Source organism: Gorilla gorilla, chromosome 12 (assembly GCF_029281585.2).
Source record: "Gorilla gorilla gorilla isolate KB3781 chromosome 12, NHGRI_mGorGor1-v2.1_pri, whole genome shotgun sequence".
NCBI lineage: Eukaryota > Metazoa > Chordata > Mammalia > Primates > Hominidae > Gorilla > Gorilla gorilla.
Genome location: NC_073236.2, coordinates 52803817 through 52823513, shown reverse-complemented (window position 1 = coordinate 52823513; position 19697 = coordinate 52803817). Strand labels below are relative to the sequence as shown.

The 19697-nt window shown below is 37.9% G+C and overlaps 1 protein-coding gene across 4 annotated transcripts in view; it reads right to left on the bottom strand.

Moving 5' to 3' along the window:
- Nucleotides 1-19697, bottom strand: part of LOC101131768 (ranBP2-like and GRIP domain-containing protein 4) — a 75047-nt gene that overhangs the window by 34500 nt on the left and 20850 nt on the right. For all 4 annotated transcript variants that reach the window (XM_055378219.2, XM_031007798.3, XM_063695729.1 and 1 more), the window contains exons 8-19: nucleotides 15420-15507; nucleotides 13086-13295; nucleotides 10787-10968; nucleotides 10528-10703; nucleotides 10237-10360; nucleotides 9157-9315; nucleotides 8754-8891; nucleotides 8344-8490; nucleotides 7225-7404; nucleotides 7052-7135; nucleotides 3768-3903; nucleotides 121-215 (exon numbers count right to left, since the gene is read on the bottom strand). In XM_055378219.2, the coding sequence (XP_055234194.2) occupies nucleotides 121-215; nucleotides 3768-3903; nucleotides 7052-7135; nucleotides 7225-7404; nucleotides 8344-8490; nucleotides 8754-8891; nucleotides 9157-9315; nucleotides 10237-10360; nucleotides 10528-10703; nucleotides 10787-10968; nucleotides 13086-13295; nucleotides 15420-15507 (1719 nt within the window). The remainder of the gene's footprint in view (nucleotides 1-120; nucleotides 216-3767; nucleotides 3904-7051; nucleotides 7136-7224; nucleotides 7405-8343; nucleotides 8491-8753; nucleotides 8892-9156; nucleotides 9316-10236; nucleotides 10361-10527; nucleotides 10704-10786; nucleotides 10969-13085; nucleotides 13296-15419; nucleotides 15508-19697) is intronic.

Sequence of the window (19697 nt, the reverse complement as noted above, 5' to 3'; positions counted from 1 at the left end):
TCTACATTTTAAGGGACATAAAAGTTTTAATGGTGAACTGCTCTCTTGAATTTATTTGAAGGAACCCTAAACAATTTAAAAAGAAAATAATTATAAATGTATAAATTATTCCTTTGTTACCTTTGTGGGAGTAACATTAGCTGCTGGTCTGAGAAGATACTGGGAATTATATGCTGGTGACTGACTGTAATATACTGAAGGGCCAGTAGTTGCAACTAAAAAAAAAAAAAGAAAGAAAACACTGTTAAAGTCTATACTACAGTTAGGACTATCTAGGCAAGAGCTATAAATACAAAAGCAAAAGAAATTAAAGAAAGATTTGACTACATAAATTTTAAATTTCTGTACATCAAAATACACCAGTCAAGATTATCAAATGACAAACTAGAAAAAAATTGCTAAATATGACATGAAGAATAAGAGAATAGCATCGCTGTGATCAACAAGAACTACCTCACAAGCATTAAAAAAGGAATAAAGAAGAAAGTAACTGTTGTCTTTTCTAAGAAAGATCAGTATGATGTGGAATTATGGACATTCAGTCACAGAAAGGACGTAAGGAACCAAGATGCCATCTGATGGTCAATGCATTTGAAGTGGGCCTAGAAAATCTGCAGAAAGACTAGGTTGTATTTTATAAACTAAAGCTATTACTGAGAATGTTCAGCTCAAAAATCACCTGACAAATTCATGGAAAGGATGTCATAAATAACATAAAATGTGTTCCCTGGCTTAAAATAAAAAGCACATCAACACTCATACAGATGTACAAACTGTCTGCTCCCTCTGTTTGGTATGTTTTACCAGGAAACAAAACGACTAGAAGGCACCCATGTTAATGACAAAACTACCAATAGTCATTTGCTTGAACTGTTTTATGATAGTTTTACCAGAAAACAACCAAAAGACCTTTTATGCCTGTACATGGAAGAAGAAACAGAAACTGTGCCAAGAGGTTCCAAACAATTGCCTCTGGAAAGCACTGAAAAATCAAGACCTAGAAAAGGCTAGCCAGAAGCCCAAGTTTGATTTTGGAAACCTTACAGAGGTGAGGATAGCTATTTTGAAATTACTATGGGGAGGAAGCAGGCACAGAACACAGAACAACCTGACAGAAATGGCCCAAGAATCTTAAAGTCTTGCAAGATGTCTGTCTGCATGAAAGCAAAAAGAAAAAATAAAATATTAAATAAAAAAAAAATCTTAGTCTGAAGTTTAAGTAGGGACTTTAATTGACTACTGACTCTAAACTGTGCGGCTCTAATAAATCTACTAAAAGTAATCTAATTTTTTAAAGCACCGTATGAATAGACAATTTAGGAAAGAAATGTTAATAGGCCTCAAGGAACATGTTTTTGAAGTGAGCCTTGAAAATCCGCAAAATGACGAGGTTGCATTGTGCAAATTGAAGCTATTATGAGAATGTTCAGGTCAAAAAAATTACCTGACAAATTCAAGCACAGGATCTCACAAGGAACACAAATGTGTTCGTTGGCTTTAAAAAAATCACATTAACATAACATTCATGTTGATATACAAAAACTCTTCTCCATCTGTTTTGTGTGAGTTTTACCAAGAAACCAAACAACTGGAAGGTACCCATGTTGAAGATGGCAAAACTACCAACTGCCATTTGCATGAATTGTTGAGCATGACTAGTATTAAAAAAACTTAAAAATTGATATCACTTTTGTTCCTACAAATTGGCAAAGGATTTTATAAACTAGTAAGTCAGCATTAGCAAAAGTGTGAAAATGGCACTATCAGATACTAGTGGTAAGAGCATAAACTGAATATTTTGAATACCCTACAAAACTAGGACAGTGTCCTAGAATTTGTAATGGCATAAACCAGAAACAACATAAATAAAGGAACAGAATTTACAGTACTTGCATGTGATGGGATACCATGAACTCATTAATATTCAAAAAACATTTAAGTTTAAAAATGCTCAGAACTAAAGTAACATTTAAAAAACAGGCTAGCTCATCTACACACAACATAGTAACATGGTAACAATCTCATAAAAAATACTATATGTATAGAGAAAGAACCAGAAGGAAATGCTCTCAAATATAAGAAATGTTAATAAGGTGGTTAGTTTTTAGTTTTCTTCACCCTGTTCAGTATTTCTGAGTATCTCCTATGAGCTCATTAATCTTTAATTTTAATCATCTTATTTTTAAAAAACAAGGACCATCTTGATATATGTTTACTTTCATTAAGGAAAAAGAATCTATGAACACAGGAACAGAAATCAGGAGATCTTGGCTCTCGCCCTTTCAGTGCCACAAAGCTGTTTTGTGAACCTGTAAATAATCCATTTGGAGTCTCCATGTTTCTCAATTGTAAAATGAGGATGTGCTGGTTCTACACATTTCACAGGGTCATTGCAAGAATAAAATGAGACAATGAGAATGTTGGATTTACATGCTTGTATAAGAACAGAAGACCTTTTATGCCTGTACACAGAAGAAATGGAAATCACGACCCACAAGGCACCAAATAACTGACTGCACACATCACTAAAAAAGCCCCAGGAAAGGCTAGCCGGTTTGTTTATCCTCTTACAAGGACCTGTATGATGTGTAAGGTTTTAAGAAAACAAGGTTTGAACGTCAGACATTTCATATACTTATCTATGACTTACGACATTTAATAAGCTTGACTTCACAAAGATTTTCTGTTATTTTGCTTGTGTTGAGAAGATACTATCACAAAAGGCTAGTGGGGTTGCCTTAACTATATGAGCCATCACACAAATGTGCTCATCTAAACTAGATTTTATTCTAAATCTTTCCTGGGCTAAAAAGAGAAAGAAAAAAGGGCACTACTACTACCATTTCAGAAGTCTGTCGTACGTAAAAGGAACAATTTTGTTATTTCTGGCTGCCTGGGAGCAATGTATTATACTGGCAAGTGCTTTGGAGTTACACCACTGGAGTGTGAATCTCGGCTCTATCAATAACTAGCTGTATAATAATGAGTAAGTTACCTAACCTTTCTTTATCCATTTCCTTATTTATAAAAAAGGGATTAATAATGGTACCGGCCATTCTAAGTTACTGTAATTAAATAAAATTACATTCACAAAGCACTTTTGCACATAGCCAACCCACAGTAAACACTATTAGTAACCTTAGTTCATTAACTGTTTACTGTATACTCTAATAAATGTCTGATACACACCCACGCCCACCTGCACATACACAAATGCTCATAGTAATTATGTAAGGCAGGTATTATCTCCACATTTCAGACAGTTTAACTTACACAGCTATTATAGTAAGTGATAGAGCAGAACTAAAAAACCCAGTATGATTCAGTTCCAAACTCCTTTTCTTTCTTTATATAACCATAATATTTCAAATTAAGTAAGATTTCCTATATAACGTCCTGCCTCTCATCATTATCATCAAAATAATTCCCCAGAGGTGTAGGTTCTTAATTAAGCATTTCTTAGTGCATAACTCTATTCAATAACATTTTTCAATTTAAGGAATAATCTCATCTCAGCTCATCTGAGGTGTGGATTAAGTGTTCTTTAAGCCTTTATATACACGTGATCACATACAGCTTGTTTTTTCTGCTTGGGATTATAAAAATCTCCGTAACACCAAATACAGCTTTTGAAGTCACATATAAATAGACGTTGACATGTATATTAACAAACATATATAAACAAGGTGATTTCACACGTTATCTACTTAAAAGAGGGAAGTAAAGTAGTTTTACTAAAATATGCGATTATCCACTTGCCAGCTCACCTGTTAGTGGAGCCCCATGAAATGTCTGTGACCCCTGATATCCATCAGGCACCGAGTCTGGTCCATAATTCTCTGTGGGCCAACGATGACGGGATGCTGACTTACTGCTATTTAGTTTCAACTCCTGCATTTCTTTCTATTGGAAGAAAAAAAAATCAAATAATTTTAAACATTTAATTATATCATGCCAGAAACAGTGCTGGGGAAACTTACTCTTTTAAATTTAGATAACTGATTTTTTTTTTTTTTTTGAGATGGTGTCTCGATCTGTCATCCAGGCTGGAGGGCAATAGAACAATCTTGGCTCACCACAACCTCCACCTCCTGGGCTCAAGCAGTTCTCCCACCTCAGCCTCCTGAGTAGCTGGGATTACAGGCGTCAGCCAGCACGCCCGGCTAATTTTTTGTATAATAGTAGAGATGGGGTTTCACCATGTTTGCCAGGCTAGTCTTGAACTCCTGACCTCAAGTGATCCACCACCTCAGCCTCCCAAAGTGCTGGGATTATAGGTGTGACCCACCACGCCCGGACCTGATTATATCTTTTGAAAGTTTCTATTTGCCAATGAGTTCTAGGTACCTGGCGCTGATTTTAAAATATGATTCTTAATTTGTTAAAAATTTATCTGCTCCCATTTTCATTCGTTAATACAAAACCTAATTTATTAACTCTCTCACCTAAACAAATAACCTCCTAAATGATCACACCTTCATTTCCATTCTACACTTGCCTACATTAACCTTTCTGACATTCACCTCCAGCCAAGACAATTCCCTGCTCAAAAAAACAAGTATCTACAAACTAAACTTCTTTCCCCAACTTTCACAGTCCTCTAACATTACACTGACCATCCTTTCAGTGTGTTCTTTCTACACTGCAATCTGGACTACCTGACATTCCAAATCACCTCCCCAAATTAGCTTTTCACTTAACCTCATGCTGAAACAAAATACAACTAATTCTCCAGGTGATGTTGAAATGCTCCACCAGCAAAGGGAAAAAAGCAGTAGCTGCAGATAATTTATTATGTATATAATAATACGTCCAATGCACTTAAACTCTTAATTTTTATACTATCTACACTGTTAGGTAAACAATATTAGCTCCTATCTTAAAATGAGAGAAAGGGATGCAGGGAATAACAGCTGGACTTTGAACCACATCTGACTCCAAAAATGTTTTCTTAACACAACTCTGCTGCCTTGACAAGATGGCAGATAGATACAATGCCGTCTAGTGTAGCTATGTGGCTACCTGATCTCTGCTGAAGAAAACTAAATGACAGCACCATACCCAACCCTAGAACCTACAAAATGTCCCCTTACAAAACAGACACTTAACAGGAAATTCTTTTTCCAAAGAAATTGTAGTGGTATCAGAAAACAGGTAAATTTTGAAAAGTTTCAAACTTCTCTGTATCAGCCCAGGAATCCGACCAGTTCTAACAAGTGAGGTCAGGGACAGATCTAGCATGTCTGCTTTCTTTTTCTACAAGTGTTTCAAATAAAAATTTCCCAGAAAGACCTAACCATGAGGTCCAAAACTATCTCAATTTTCAAGCTAAATAAAATTTCCCCCACTCATCCATCTACAGTGCCTAGTCCAGATGCTACACATACACATCCAAGAAATAAGAAACTAGTGGAATCACCTAGAAAACTTTATGGTCACTGTTGGTATCCGCACCAGAGCTTTGAATTTGCAATCACTGCTGTAACTGTAATTTTTAACATTCAGTGTGATGAGAACTGGCTTCAATAATTCTCTCATTTTAAAGATAAGAAGCCAAACAGTCACAAAGGAAGTGACTGGCCCAAGATCATTAATTAATGGCAGAGTCAGTACTAGTACCAAGCTTTTCAAGCTCATGGACTAGTGCTCCACTATACTTCCACAGAATACAATGTTGGGAGCCTGAAACCTGTATGTTAAGTCAAAATTGTATGTAATTGTCATAGGCCATGACTACACAGAATTAACATTCAAGATTTTTGTGCAAATTCAAAAATGTCTTCCCCACCAAATAGTATTCTCTTAATTTGCAAATACTGCTGATCACACTGTAATAATCGCCACACGTCAGCATATCCTTGATGTAACTTTAGCAGTATAATTTAGTTCTTGCCTGATAAACATGGAAGAACCTACTTTTATTTCCAATTCCAAAAAAGTCAAGCTCCTTTGAACCCTATTGTTAAAATAAGATATATATACATAACTATTTCCTTACATAATGAAGTCAAATTCATATGGAAGTATTAAAATATAGTAAGACTTTTTGAAGCTCAGACCACTTTTCAATTCCTAGCTATACATTTGAAACACATGTAATCCACAGCTAATCTGAGAATGAACTCAAAGACCAGAGTATGATTAGTACATTATAGCAGTTCAATCACTCGGGAACCTTCTCTGTGTCAAGAACTCTTATATTTTAAATAAAACAGTTTCTACCTTTGAAGGTCTCAAATTTTGTGGAAGATGAGGAGAGAGACATATAAAGTACTTTCAAAAATATAGTAAAGGGCTGGGTGCGGTGGTTTACACCTGTAATCCCAGCACTTTGGGAGGCCAAGGCGGGCAGATCACCTGAGGTCAGAAGTTCAAAACCAGCCTGGCCAACATGGCGAAACTCTGTGTCTACTAAAAATACAAAAACTAGCTGGGCCTGGTGGCGGGTGCCTGTAATCCCAGCTACTCGGGAGGCTGAGGCAGGAGAGTCGCTTGAACCTGGGAGGTGGAGGTTGCAGTGAGCCAAGATCGCACCATTGCACTCCAGACTGGGCAACAGAGTGAGACTCCATCTCAAAACAAAACAAAACAAAATATGGCAAAGGGTCAAGACCAAGGTATGCAGGCTGGGCACAGTGGCTCACACCTGCAATCCCAGCACTTTGGGAGGCTGAAGCAGGAGGATTGTTTGAGCCAGGAGTTCAAGGCCACCCTGGGCAACATGGCAAAATCCCATCTCTACAAAAAATACAACAATTAGCTGGGCCTGGTGGCGTGTGACTGTCTGTAGTCCTGGCTTCGTGGCAGGCTAAGCCAAGAGGCTCTCTTGAGCTAGGAGGTCGAAGCCGCAGTAAGCTGTGATCATACCACTGTACTCCAGCCTGCACAACAAGACCCTGCCTTAAAAAAAAAAAAAAAGACCAAAACATCCCCTTGCCATACTATTTGGATGGCAAGGGGACATTTTGACCAGCTTCAGAAAAAAGTGAGAGAGTGGCCAGGGAAGGAATCTTGGAATAAAAAGTACAGCTAGAGAAATTAAGTGACTTACCGTAATGGCCTTTACTTCTTGGCAAATCATTTTCATTAAAGAATTCTGATCTTCTGCCCATTGAGGTGGTGTTTTGGGAGAATACTAAAAAAAAAAAATAAAAATAACAAAAGAGCATTTAAAACACTTAGAAACAATTTCACAATGAAATGATTCCATTCTTTCCTGTTTACCTTGTAACTTTTACTTGGTGATAGTGAATATTTGGTAGGAGATGGTGTAGAATGTTTTATTTCTGAATCTGCATTTCGCAAAGAACCATTTTTATAGAGAGGACCTCCTTCACTATAGGCTTCGAGTTCCTCCATGACTGAATTAAGCATCTCTTTTACAGACTCCAGGGGCACAGGCAACTAAAAATAAAAGACATTAATTAAGGGCTTTCATTTGCAAAAAATTCCAAAAGTAAAAACTCTAAAATGATATATTTTATCTTATTTACATTTTTGTCACTTTAATAAGCACTTTACACTTTAAATAATAATACACGTGAAAGTGTTTTTTAATTATCTTTTTTCTTTGTTTTTCTGCTGTTTTGTATTATTATTTTTATTTTTTTGTCTTTATTCTATTTTTTTCTTCATGAACACAGAAAAGTGTGTACAATCTAACATCTTCTGATTCTAAAGTCCATGCTCTTTCTATTACTTCTGTTAACCATGATAATTGTAGAGGAATGTTAACTTGGAAAGCTTTTCCAAGTGAACAAAATAAGTTACTGATGTTTTCTGATTTTCAATGGTGACAGAAATACAGATGCTACAATACCCCAGACAACATAAATCCTAATAAAAGAGTAGTAACACAAATTAACCAACAAAACACTCAGAAGACTGAACATAATTTAACATCATCATGACAATCTCAAACAGCTGACAGCAAGAAAACAAGGGCGTTCATAATGGCTGATGATGATGAGAAGAAATGCTCTTAAGTTGTCAGCAACAACTTTCAATTTCAGCAAAGTTCATTAAGAATTAGTCCTGAGGTTATAATATTTGTTTTGATTACACTGCTAAGATAACAAAATCAATGTCTTATCTTAGAAATCTTTTCTAATTCCCCAAGAAGTACTTTTTAAGAGCATATATCTAGATTCCCAAGTTTAAAAAGACACACCAAACCTAAGACAAAGCAAGCAAATATAAGCATTTAGACACACACATCCCTTCTGTGCATTAATAACAACATATTACTGAGTATTTTTGAAATTACCAAAATATAACACCAACGCAAAAACACTGACCAGTGGGTTATCAGTAAGAACATACATACAACAACCTGATACTTACTTTCTTGACCACTGAAAGATTTGAATCACTGTCATCTAAAATCTTTATTAGGTAGCCCCTGGTCTTTCTCAGATAATTTTTGCATTCTTCTTGTCCTTCAGGAGAAAGGGCATCATTTGCAATGTCTTCTGCCTTCCTGTGAAAAATCTATACAAATAGTGCTTTTATGAAATCATTAGCTTTTTAAAACAAAAAACTTTCAGCTTGGCCACGCATGGTGGCTCATGCCTGTAATCCCAGCTACTCGGGAGCTGAGGCACAAGAATCGCTTGAGCCTGGGAAGCAGAGGTTGCAGTGAGCCAAGATTGTGCCACTGCACTCTAGCCTGGCCAACAGAGAAACCCCGTCTTTTAAAAAAAATAATAAATAAATAAATAAAAACTTTTAGCTCAAGTACTGCATCTACTTACCAGTGCAAGATTCCAATAAGAAACAACACTTTTTATAGATTCAAAAGCAGTCATAGCATCTTCTATATTTCCATTTACTGCATCCAATATAGCAAAAGTTATGTATGCATCTTCTTCATATTCAACAATTTCTGATGCCTAAACACACAGAATAGTTTTAGTCAAATTGTTTATACTCAGAATATAAAACCCAAATGATTTTCCAAAGATTTTCTATGATCTTAAGAGACAAACATCTCATTATTCTTCTCTGTCATATCTTATCTGTGAGAGCTAGTGAATTTAGAAAACAAGATTACCGTTAAATAACAAGGCAATTAATTTAAGCAGTTTATAGCTCCATGTCTTTGTTTATAAACTGGAAATTCCCATCTCCAATAAATTCATAAAGGAACTCTGTTACCTGAATGTCTACACTATGAAAATGTTTAAACAGAGGATCAATAGGTTCAGGAATACTGTTCTTCTTTGTTATCTTCAACAATGGCAAAACTTTCTTCCAATAATGAACACTTCTCCCTATGTATTCTTGTTGATCATAAAAAGAATTAAGACCGCTGCCCTAAAAAAGAAAGTTAAAAGCACACAACTTTAAGGAACACGCATAATTAGATCTAAAGTTCATTTACAAGTTGTAAGAACTGGCTAAAATTTCAAGTCAAAACCAAATGGTACCTCAATAGTCATTTGTTCAACTTCCAAATACTGTAATAACTAAACCACCTTAATACCAGTGAACTCACTGCAACCTCTGCCGTGCGGGTTCAAGCAATTCTCCTGCCTCAGCTTCCCAAGTAGCTGGGATTACAGGCACCTGCCACCATGTCTGGCTAATTTTGTAGTTTTAGTAGAGTTTTTTTTGTATTTTTAGTAGAGACGGGGTTTCACCGTGTTAGCCAGGAATGATCTCGATCTCCTGACCTTGTGATCTGCCCGCCTCGGCCTCCTAACGTGCTGGGATTACAGGTGTGAGCCACCGCACCCGGCCTCTACACTCAACTTTTAAACGCTTCTAATGATACCACCCTAACGTAGCAATCCAAACTACTTTTTAACAGTTGCCATTTTTAGATAGCTGAAACCTGCCTCTTCTGTAGTGTCAGTTTGTTCAAAAGGCTGACCATCTACACCTAATGGTGACACAAAACACACCTTAAATATTTAGAAAGATCTATAATGGTCTTACCTACAAAGCCTTGTGCTAATATTTTTTTTAATTTTCAGGCTGAATAATTATCAGAACTTAATTATTAAGGAATAACAGTAACAGCTCAGCTAATATGTAACATTCACTGTGTGCCAGGCATTGCTCCTCTAAGTGCTTATATTTAACTACATTAACTATTTTGCAGCAATAAAAAACACATCTGTCATAATATGACCAAGCTGCTATTTTCAGATCAAAAAAACTTTCAATAAAAAGTTCATGATTTTTAAAAATTAAGGTAATGTTCTTTAAAAATGCTTATACTTTAAAACTCACCATTTTCTGAAGGCATTTTGCCCAATGTACAAGCAGAGCAGGTTGAAGGCCATGTTTTTCCTGGGCTCTTAGAGTGTTTATTTCATGCTGAACTAGAAGTCTCAATTTTGCTGAGTTTCCAGGTCTAAAAAATAGTTCAATTTACTAAAATTGCTTTCTAAATACACAGTTCAGCGCTTACATACATATATGTTAATGGGTCACATGACAAATTAAATCTTCATATGAGGATTAAATCCCTGGTAAAACCTATGCACTAAGTGAAAGCAATATTTTTGTTTCACTACTTACACTGCTTTTCTGTGAATCAGAGTACAAACCGCATCCCACCAAGATTTTTGTCTTTCTGTACAAAGCTGTTTACATACAGGAAGGGGCAGGCATAACGGCTGATAGGAGCTGTGGTGAGAATTACATTTCTCCTTTAATTGTAAGTGGCTGGTATATACTACTCCAAGGAGAAATACCTGTTTTATTTAAGGAAAAGTTAAGTTAGAAAAAAAAATTAAACAAAATTCAGAATATTTAATTTGTTAAAATCTTTGCTTACTTCAAGGTCTAAAATACAGATTGATTCAGGTGCATTTGTTTCAAGCCTTGAGGTTTCCTGGGGCAAATGATGGAAAAGCTGTTTTAGCCATTTTCGGATTCCAGGTAAAGCAGGCAATGAATTCCACTGTAAGCCAAGCCAAGTAAGGTGCTGAAGACTACCATTATGTGCTCGAATAGCACCTGAAATAAAATAAAAAAATTGGCTTAAGGGTTTGAAATTTTTCTTTGTGCCATTAGTTTTGCCAACATAAACAATTCACATTATATATATCTTAATTATATAACTGCTTTTCTATATCAAAGCTGGAGGGAATTCTATGTTAGGCAAAATCTCATGTTCCTATTAAATGCATTCTCACTTGATTATTTCTAGAAATTTTAATAAAAATAGTAGTGATGAAGAATGTTTAAGTCCATCTTAAAAAATGACACTGACTAGAACTCAATAAACCAAAATCAACTGACAAAAGCCAAATAAAGAACACCTAACCTAATAAGAAACCCCAAAACAATGGGTTTTCCTTTAAGTCATTAAAGCAATGGAACACCACTATATTAATCCATCGGTACAGTAAAGAAATCTGTTTTTCTACAAGAAAGTCAATATTGAAAAGGTTATGCGCAGTCAGGAGTTCGAGACCAGCCTGGCCAGCATGGTGAAACTCCGTCTCTACTAAAAATACAAAAAATTAGCCGAGCACGGTGTCACATGCTTATAGTCCCAGCTACTTGGGAGGCTGAGGCAAGACAATTGCTTGAACCTGGCAGGCGGAAGTTGCAGTGAGCCAAGATTGCGCCACTGCGCTCCAGCCTGAGTGACAGAGCGAGACTCTGTCTCAAAAAAAAGAAAAGAAAAGAAAAGAAAAGAAAAGAAAAGAAAAGGTTATGCGCTTCTGGAAGCATGAAGAGGTATAATCTTTCTGTCATTTTAGCAATTTGCAAGACTTAAAGATGTTCATGTCCTTTGTCTCAGTAATTCTGTTTTTAGGTATCTCTATGGAAATAACTTGCAATGAAGACACTTTTTGTTGAAGTATGATTATTAACAGTGGAAAAGTTGAGAAAACTTGGATGCCCAATAACAGAAAGTAGCAAGCAAATTATGACTACTTCACAAAAAAGATTATATTACCAATAAAAGTGATATTTATAGTTTTAATACAGAGACTATGGGAGAGAATTCATGAAGGAAGCAAGGTAAATCATACATAACCATTTAGATGAAAAATATGGCCAGATGCAGTGGCTCATGCCTATAATTCCAACACTTTTTGTTTTTGAGACGAAGTCTCGCTCTGTCGCCCAGGCTGTAGTGCAGCAGTGTGATCTTGGCTCACTGCAACCTCCACCTCCCGGGTTGAAGCGACTCTCCTGCCTCAGCCTCCTGAGTAGGGACTACAGGCACATGCCACCACCTCTGGATAATTTTTGTATTTTTAGTAGAGACGGGGTTTCACCATGTTGGCCAGGATGGTCTCGAACTCCTGATCTCAGGTGATCTGCCCGCCTCGGCCTCCCAAAGTGCTGGGATTACAGATATGAGCCACTGTGCCGGGCCTAATCCCAACATTTTGGGGGGCTTAAGCAGGAGGATCACTTGAGCCTAGGAGTTGGAGACTAGCCTGGGCAACAAAGGGAGACCCTGTCTCTACCAATTAAAAAAAAAAATTATCTGGGCCGAATGGCATGTGCCTATGGTACCAGCTACTCAGGAGGCTGAGGCAAGAGAATCCCTTGAGCCCAGAAGTTCAAGGCAGCAGTGACCTACGATCATGCCACTACACTGCAGCCCAGGTGACATAGCGAGACCCTGTCTCAAAATACAACAAGGCTGGTCGCAGTGGCTCACACCTGTAATCCCAGCACTTTGGGAGGCCAAGGCAGGTGGATCACCTGAGGTCAGGAGTTTGAGACCAGCCTGACCAACATGATGAAACCCCGTCTCTACTAAAAATACAAAAAATTAGCTGGGCATGGTGGTGGGCATTTGTAATCCCGCTACTTGGGAGACTGAGGCAGCAGAATCACTTGAACCCGGGAGGCAGAGGTTACAGTGAGCTGAGATCGCACCACTGCACTCCAGCATGGGCGCCAAGAGCAAAACTTGGTCTCAAAAACAACAACAACAACAAAAAATACATGCCACCCCCACAGCACCACATTCAAACTCCCCCCAGCCCAACCCACACACAAAAGGAATACAGGAAAATATTAAGTCGTTATTTCCGGGTAATAAGATTATGGGCAATTTATAAGAATTAAGACGGAGACCATTTCCTCTGAAACATATAACTTACCAACATCGTATCTAGCCAAATCTTCAAGCTCTGGTTCCTGTACATCAATGTTTCCAATATCATCGCTACCAAGAAAAGATGTATCCTTAGGTGACTGACTAGAAAACAGAGCATCATATAATGCAGACTGCCCAATTTTGTTGGCAAAAGTTTCAACAACCTCTTTTAAGAAATCTTGCTTGCCACGACTTAAGTTTAGCAACATGTGCCCTGAAAAAAAAATTTAAGTTATTTCCATCACTTTAAAAATACAGATTGTATTTGCTCACGTTGTCTCATTTGTATACCCAAACGGGAAATAACATGATTATTGCAGACCTAACCCTCCAACCCAAAAAATACAGCTGGACAACAAAATGGGTGCTTATGTAGCAAATGAAAAGAGTACAGGTTTAATATTCTCAGTATCTACATAAGACAGCAGAAGGGGGAAAAAAGACAGGAATGTGTATGAAAAATGCCAAACATATTTGCACTTTAGATGAAAAGGTCTGGATTTAAGTGGCCATAGGAGAACAGGGACAAGCTCTTATTCTCTGATCTGATACACTGATTTCTAAACCTGGCTCATCAGAATCCTCCTTTAAACAGCTTTTAAGAATTATATCCGGCTGGGCACGGTGGCTCATGCCTGTAATCCCGGCACTTTGGGAGGCCAAGCTGGGTGGATAATGAGGTCAGGAGATCAAGACCATCCTGGCTAACACAGTGAAACCCCGTCTCTACTAAAAATACAAAAAAAAAAAAAAAAAAAAAAAAAAACTAGCCGGCCCTGGTGGCGGGAGCCTGTAGTCCCAGCTACTGGGGAGGCTGAGGGAGGAGAATGGTGTGAACCCGGGAGGCGGAGCTTGCAGTGAGCCGAGATCACGCCACTGCACTCCAGCCTGGGCGACAGAGTAAGACTGTCTCAGGAAAAAAAAAAAAAGAATTATTTCCAGGCCTTGTTCCCAGAGATTTTTATTCCATAGGTTTACAGTAAGCAATCAAAAAATCATAGTCCTCAGATAAAGTACTGATACATGCTATAACACAGATGAACCTTGAAAACCTTGCTGAATGAAAGAAGCCAGTCACAAAAGACCACATACTATATGAGTCCATTTATGTGAAATGTTCAGAATAGGCAAACCTACAGAGACAGATTAGCGGTTGCCAAGGCTGAGAGGTTTGGGTAAAATGGGGAGTAACTGCTAATAGGTAAGGAATTCCTCATGGAGTGATGAAAATCTAAAACTGACTGTGGTGACAATGGTAATACTCTATGAACATACTAAAAGCCACTGAACTGTACACTTTAAATGAGTGAAGCGTATGGTATACAAATTATATTTCAATTGAACTTTTTTAAAAAACCCTCCTTCGAGTTAATTCTGCTGGGCAATTAGGTTTGGTTACCACTACACAGTTGTGTCTCAGCACACTTACAGAGGCACCCTCGGGATGCCCAGATCAAAGACATAAAAAAAAAATACAGGCAATTTTTATCTAACTGTGACACCATGCAAAGGCACTTATGAGAGCCCTGCAAGGGTAGAAGGAAAAGAGAAAAGGAAAAAAGTAGAAAGTCACTTTAAGGACTGAAAGCCTAACTCCCACAAAAAAAGTGGGCTATGGAATAAAAGAGCAATGTGAGCTTTGGCCAACAGCCTAACTATACACCAAAGCTTATAATAACTTTGATTTAATATTACATCTTGCTCTTTACAAAATTCATCCAATTTTGTATCAAAACTGCTCCTTATAGAAAGCATTATGTTTCTTCAGTTCACTGCTTGATTCAATGGCCATCTAACTACCTTAAAGTTTGTATCTTAGCAAAATCACAGGTAATATGCAACAGACCTTTAGGATTCATCCCAAGCCAAAAATGGGGGAAAAATCCACAAATTCCAAGAGCCTAATATAAGGTAAGTATATATCTTCTATCTTCCTCACTATGCTCTCAGCTCTTTAAGACAGATCCGTATCTTCTTCATCTTTATATCCCCACAGCAGTGTTTTTAGAATCAGCTGGTGTTAAATGGTTGGCAAATCAATAATTATACTTAGTTCAGGAAGTGACTAAATATTCAGGATAGAGGCTCTAGCAGCCAGATGAAGAAAGAGTTAAGAAATCCTCTCCACATAGGAACAAACAATATCAAATATTCATTTTTTTAAAAGAATGTGCTATTTCTTCGCATCTCTTCCATACCTATTGCTGTTAACTGATACGGCAAAAAGAAATAATTTTGACAAATTATCTCCTGGACAGATGAAGATTTTATCATAAGATATGCCTTAACAGAAATTCCTTTTTCTTTTTAAATTAAATTAGTTTAATATTACTATTACCTGATTGGCTCAGTCGGTCACAGGCCATCATTTCCAGCAGATTTTGTCCAGCTTTACCTTTTATTAATTTAATCTTTGGTCTTGGAACCTAATAATTTTAGAATCAAAAATCTTAATTTGATGATACCCATACTTCTAATAGTAACATGGTCTTATCTATTACACTGCACTTTTTTTGATAATGAATGAACAGTTAACCATTAATTAAACTGAATTGGAAAAGACTGCAAAAACTGGGAACCAAGGAATTTATATAACCTATGAAAGAAAGGCCAGGTACAGGCGTGGTGGCTCACACCTGTAATCCCAACACTCTGGGAGGCCAAGGTGGGCTGATCACTTAAGGTCAGGAGTTCGAGACCAGCCTGGCCAACATGGTGAAACCCAGTCTCTACTAAAAATAATAAAAAAAAAAAACAAAGAGCCAGGCGTGGTGGCACACACCTATTAATTCCAGCTACCCGGGAGGCTGAGGCACAAGGATAGCTTGAACCTGGGAGGCAGAGGTTGTAGTGTGCCGAGACTGCGCCATTGCACTCCAGCCTGGGTGAAAGAGCGAGACTCCATCGCAAAAAAAAAAAAAAAAAAGAGGGGCCAGACATGTTGGCTCACACCTGTAATCCCAGCACTTTGGGAGGCCGAGGTGGGGGGATCACTTGAGCCCAGAGTTCAAGACCAGCCTGAACAACACAGTGAGACCCTATCTCTAAAAAAAGTTTTTTTAATTAGCCAGGAGTGGTGGCACACACCTGTGGTCCCAGCTACTCAGGAGGCTGAGGCAGGAGGATCACTTAAATCCAGGAGGTCAAGGCTGCAGTGAGCCATGATCATGCCACTGTGCTCCAGCTTGGGCGACAGAGTGAGACCCTATCTCCAAAAAAAGAAAAAAAAAAAAAAGCATACACAGAGAAGCTCTGAGAAATTAGTTTCTACTAAAAGCACATTCATGTTACATTCAGAGAAATGGAAAATTTAATTATATTACTTTTCTACCCTGCATAAATAGGACAACAGCAGATGTTGTCCTATTTGAGTAGATATGACACCCTACTTTAAAAAGTACAGGTGAAATGACACTTGGAAATGCCACATTGTAGATAACACATTTTCAGAGTATGGATAATAGGGGATAGCACTAGAATAAATGGAACAACCAGGAAATTAAAGAGATCCTAACGCAATAACCTATGGAAAAAAAAAAAGCATGATGAATAGAATGGCGAAGGGAAGACGTGACAGCTGCCTTCAGATATTATAATTATTTTATAAAAGAAATCATCAAAAGAAGAAACAAGACCAACAGGTAGAAGGCTTGAAGAATATTTTTATTCTATATAAGGAAGTACCAAGAGCCAAACCACCTAAAGATGCACTGGGCTATCTTGAAAAGTAATGAATGTCCATCACTGAAAACGTCCAGTCACAGGCAATGCCCACTTACTAGAAACATGCCAAAAGTAAATATATGGGTGACTAGAGCATCGGCTTTTAATTCTATCACCACTTTCTTAATTGGTGGTGGAAATGTAATTTGATACAACCTCTTTAGGGTTAGATATTTGGCAACAGCTCTAAAAATTATAAATGCACAGATATACTTTGATACTGCAATTCTTTCAGGAATTCATGGCACAAGTTAATCATTGCTAAATTACTTGAAGTAGCATTAAAAAAAAAAAGTAAAAGCAAGCTAATGTCCTGGTTGTAGGACCCTGGTTTTAAAAACTCCAAAACTACAGTACATCCATACAATGGAATAATATGCAAGCATCCAAACTAATGAGAATGCCCTTTATATATACTGACATGGAAACATCTCCAAGATACAGTTAATGGAAATAAAGTAAATGCAATGTTCAAATGTTTTCCTCCTTCTTTTAAAGACAGGGGATATATGTGTGTTTACTTGGAGATGCATAAAACATTTCCTGAAGAACACACAAGAAAGCAATAACATTAGTTTCTTTGGGGGTGGAGAAAGTAAATAACTAGGGAACAGAAAGGAGTCTTCATAGCATATTCTTAAGAGCCGCCAGAATTTTAAACCATGTATATATAATTCTTTCCAAACATGCTCATTTTTCAAAATATATGATTTATGAACCTAAAAGCTTCTGATTTTGAATTTTAGAAATATTCGTATCGCCTATCCTTTTACTCACAAGTTTTCTAAACATCATGTCAAAGTTTGTCATCTATATGTTGAAAAGAGCACACAAAGTAAGAAACAAAATGTTGACATCATTCTTTTTGTTTTCAAACTGACCTCAATTCATAAACCCGGCCTCTTTTACAAAATTATTCAACAGTTGAATCTGTGACCAGTTAATTAGTTGTGAATCCACTCAATCAAATCATCTCAATTCACTATTTCCTTTTTTTTTTTTTGAGATGGAGTCTCGCTCTGTCGCCAGGCTGGAGTGCTGCAGTGGCACGATCTCGGCTCACTGCAACCTCCGCCTCCTGGTTTCAAGCAATTCTCCTGTCTTGGCCTCTCAAGTAGCTGGGACTACAGGCACCCGCCACCATGCGTGGCTAATTTTTGTATTTTTAGTAGAGATGAGGTTTGACCATGTTGGTCAGGATGGTCTCAAACTCCTGACCTCAAGCGATCTGCCCGCCTCAGCCTCCCAAAGTGCTAAGATTATAGGTGTGAGCCACCACGCCTGGCTATTTCCTCATCTTAACTAAAAGGTTTCAAGATACTTTGTTAACTACCTAGCTGCAATGCAGATGCACTTACTAGAACCACAGTATTCCTCTGATTAAGAGTCTGAAAATCTTGCCATAAAAGTTAGCCAATTCTTAAATACCCAAATGCCAGCACATAACCTACATTTTATGCTTATAATCATTTGTTCATTAAGCTTTAAAATAAACCGATCAAATAAAATACAAGCACCTAAGATGTTTCTATTATATATTCATTCTACACAAATATGTGGTAGTTAATAAAGACTGAGGTAGGTATCTGTGCTGAAGTGGAACAATGAAGAAACATTTAGAAAAGCAAGGCATCTGGCAATAGGTAAAGCACACCCACATTGAGGCACAATATTTTTTAAAAGCAGAGAAAGAATGTATTGCACATTTGCAGATGCAAAAAATATTTCTGAACACCCAAGAAACTCCTAACAGTAGCTGTCATCTAGGAAAGGAGACCTGAGTGAATGGATTAAGAGGGAAACTAACTTATTATGATTAAAAGTTCACAGTCAGGTGTGGTGGCTCATACCTGTAATCTCAGCACTTTGGGAGGGCAAGGCAGAAGGATCACTTGAAGCCAGGAGTTCAAGACCAACCAGCCTGGGAAACATAGCAAGACCTTGTCTTTACAAAAAATTTAACAATGTAGCCAGGCATGGTGGCAGGCACCTGTAGTCCCAGCTACTGAGCTGAGGCTGAAGCAGGAGAGGATCACTTGAGCCCAGGAGTTCGAGGATGCAGTGAGCTATGATCATGCCACTGCACTCCAGCCAGAGCAAGAGTGAGACTCTGCCTCCCAAAACTACATATCAAAAAATTTTAGGCTGTGCGCAGTAGTTCACACCTATAATCCCAGCACTCTGGGAAGCTCGAGCCCAGTTCAATGTTACGGTGAGCTACGATTACGCAACTGCACTCCAGCCTGGGTGACACAGCAAGACTCTAATAGACACACAGACAGATAAATTTTAAAGTTTCCATTAAAAATAAGAACTATTGGCAGGGCGCGGTGGCTCACACCTGTAATGCCAGCACTTTGGGAGGCCAAGGTGGGCGGATCATGAGGTCAGGAGATCGAGACCATCCTGGCTAACACGGTGAAACCCCATCTCTACTGAAAATACAAAAAAAAATTAGCCAGGCGTGGTGGTGGGTGCCTGTAGTCCCAGCTACTCGGGAGGCTGAGGCAGGAGAATGGCGTGAACCCAGGAGGCGGAGCTTGCAGTGAGCCGAGGTCGTGCCACTGTGCTCCAGCCTGGGCGACAGAGTGAGACTCCATCTCAAAAAAATAAATAAATAAATAAATAAAAGTAAGAACTATCAGTTACTTGAGAATTTCTATAAGAACCTTTTAATGTTTGTATTACCTAGTGAACCTCACTAAATCCGTTAATTTTCACTAATCCATTCCTTATGAACACAGAAGTTTCTACTGAGCAAATATTAGCACTTAACATGTGAACTGTCTATCAACGGTGTTTTTAAAAGATTTACAGGCCGGGCTCAATGGCTCATGCCTGTAATCCCAGCACTTTGAGAGGCCGAGTCGGGTGGATCATGAGGTCAGAAGAT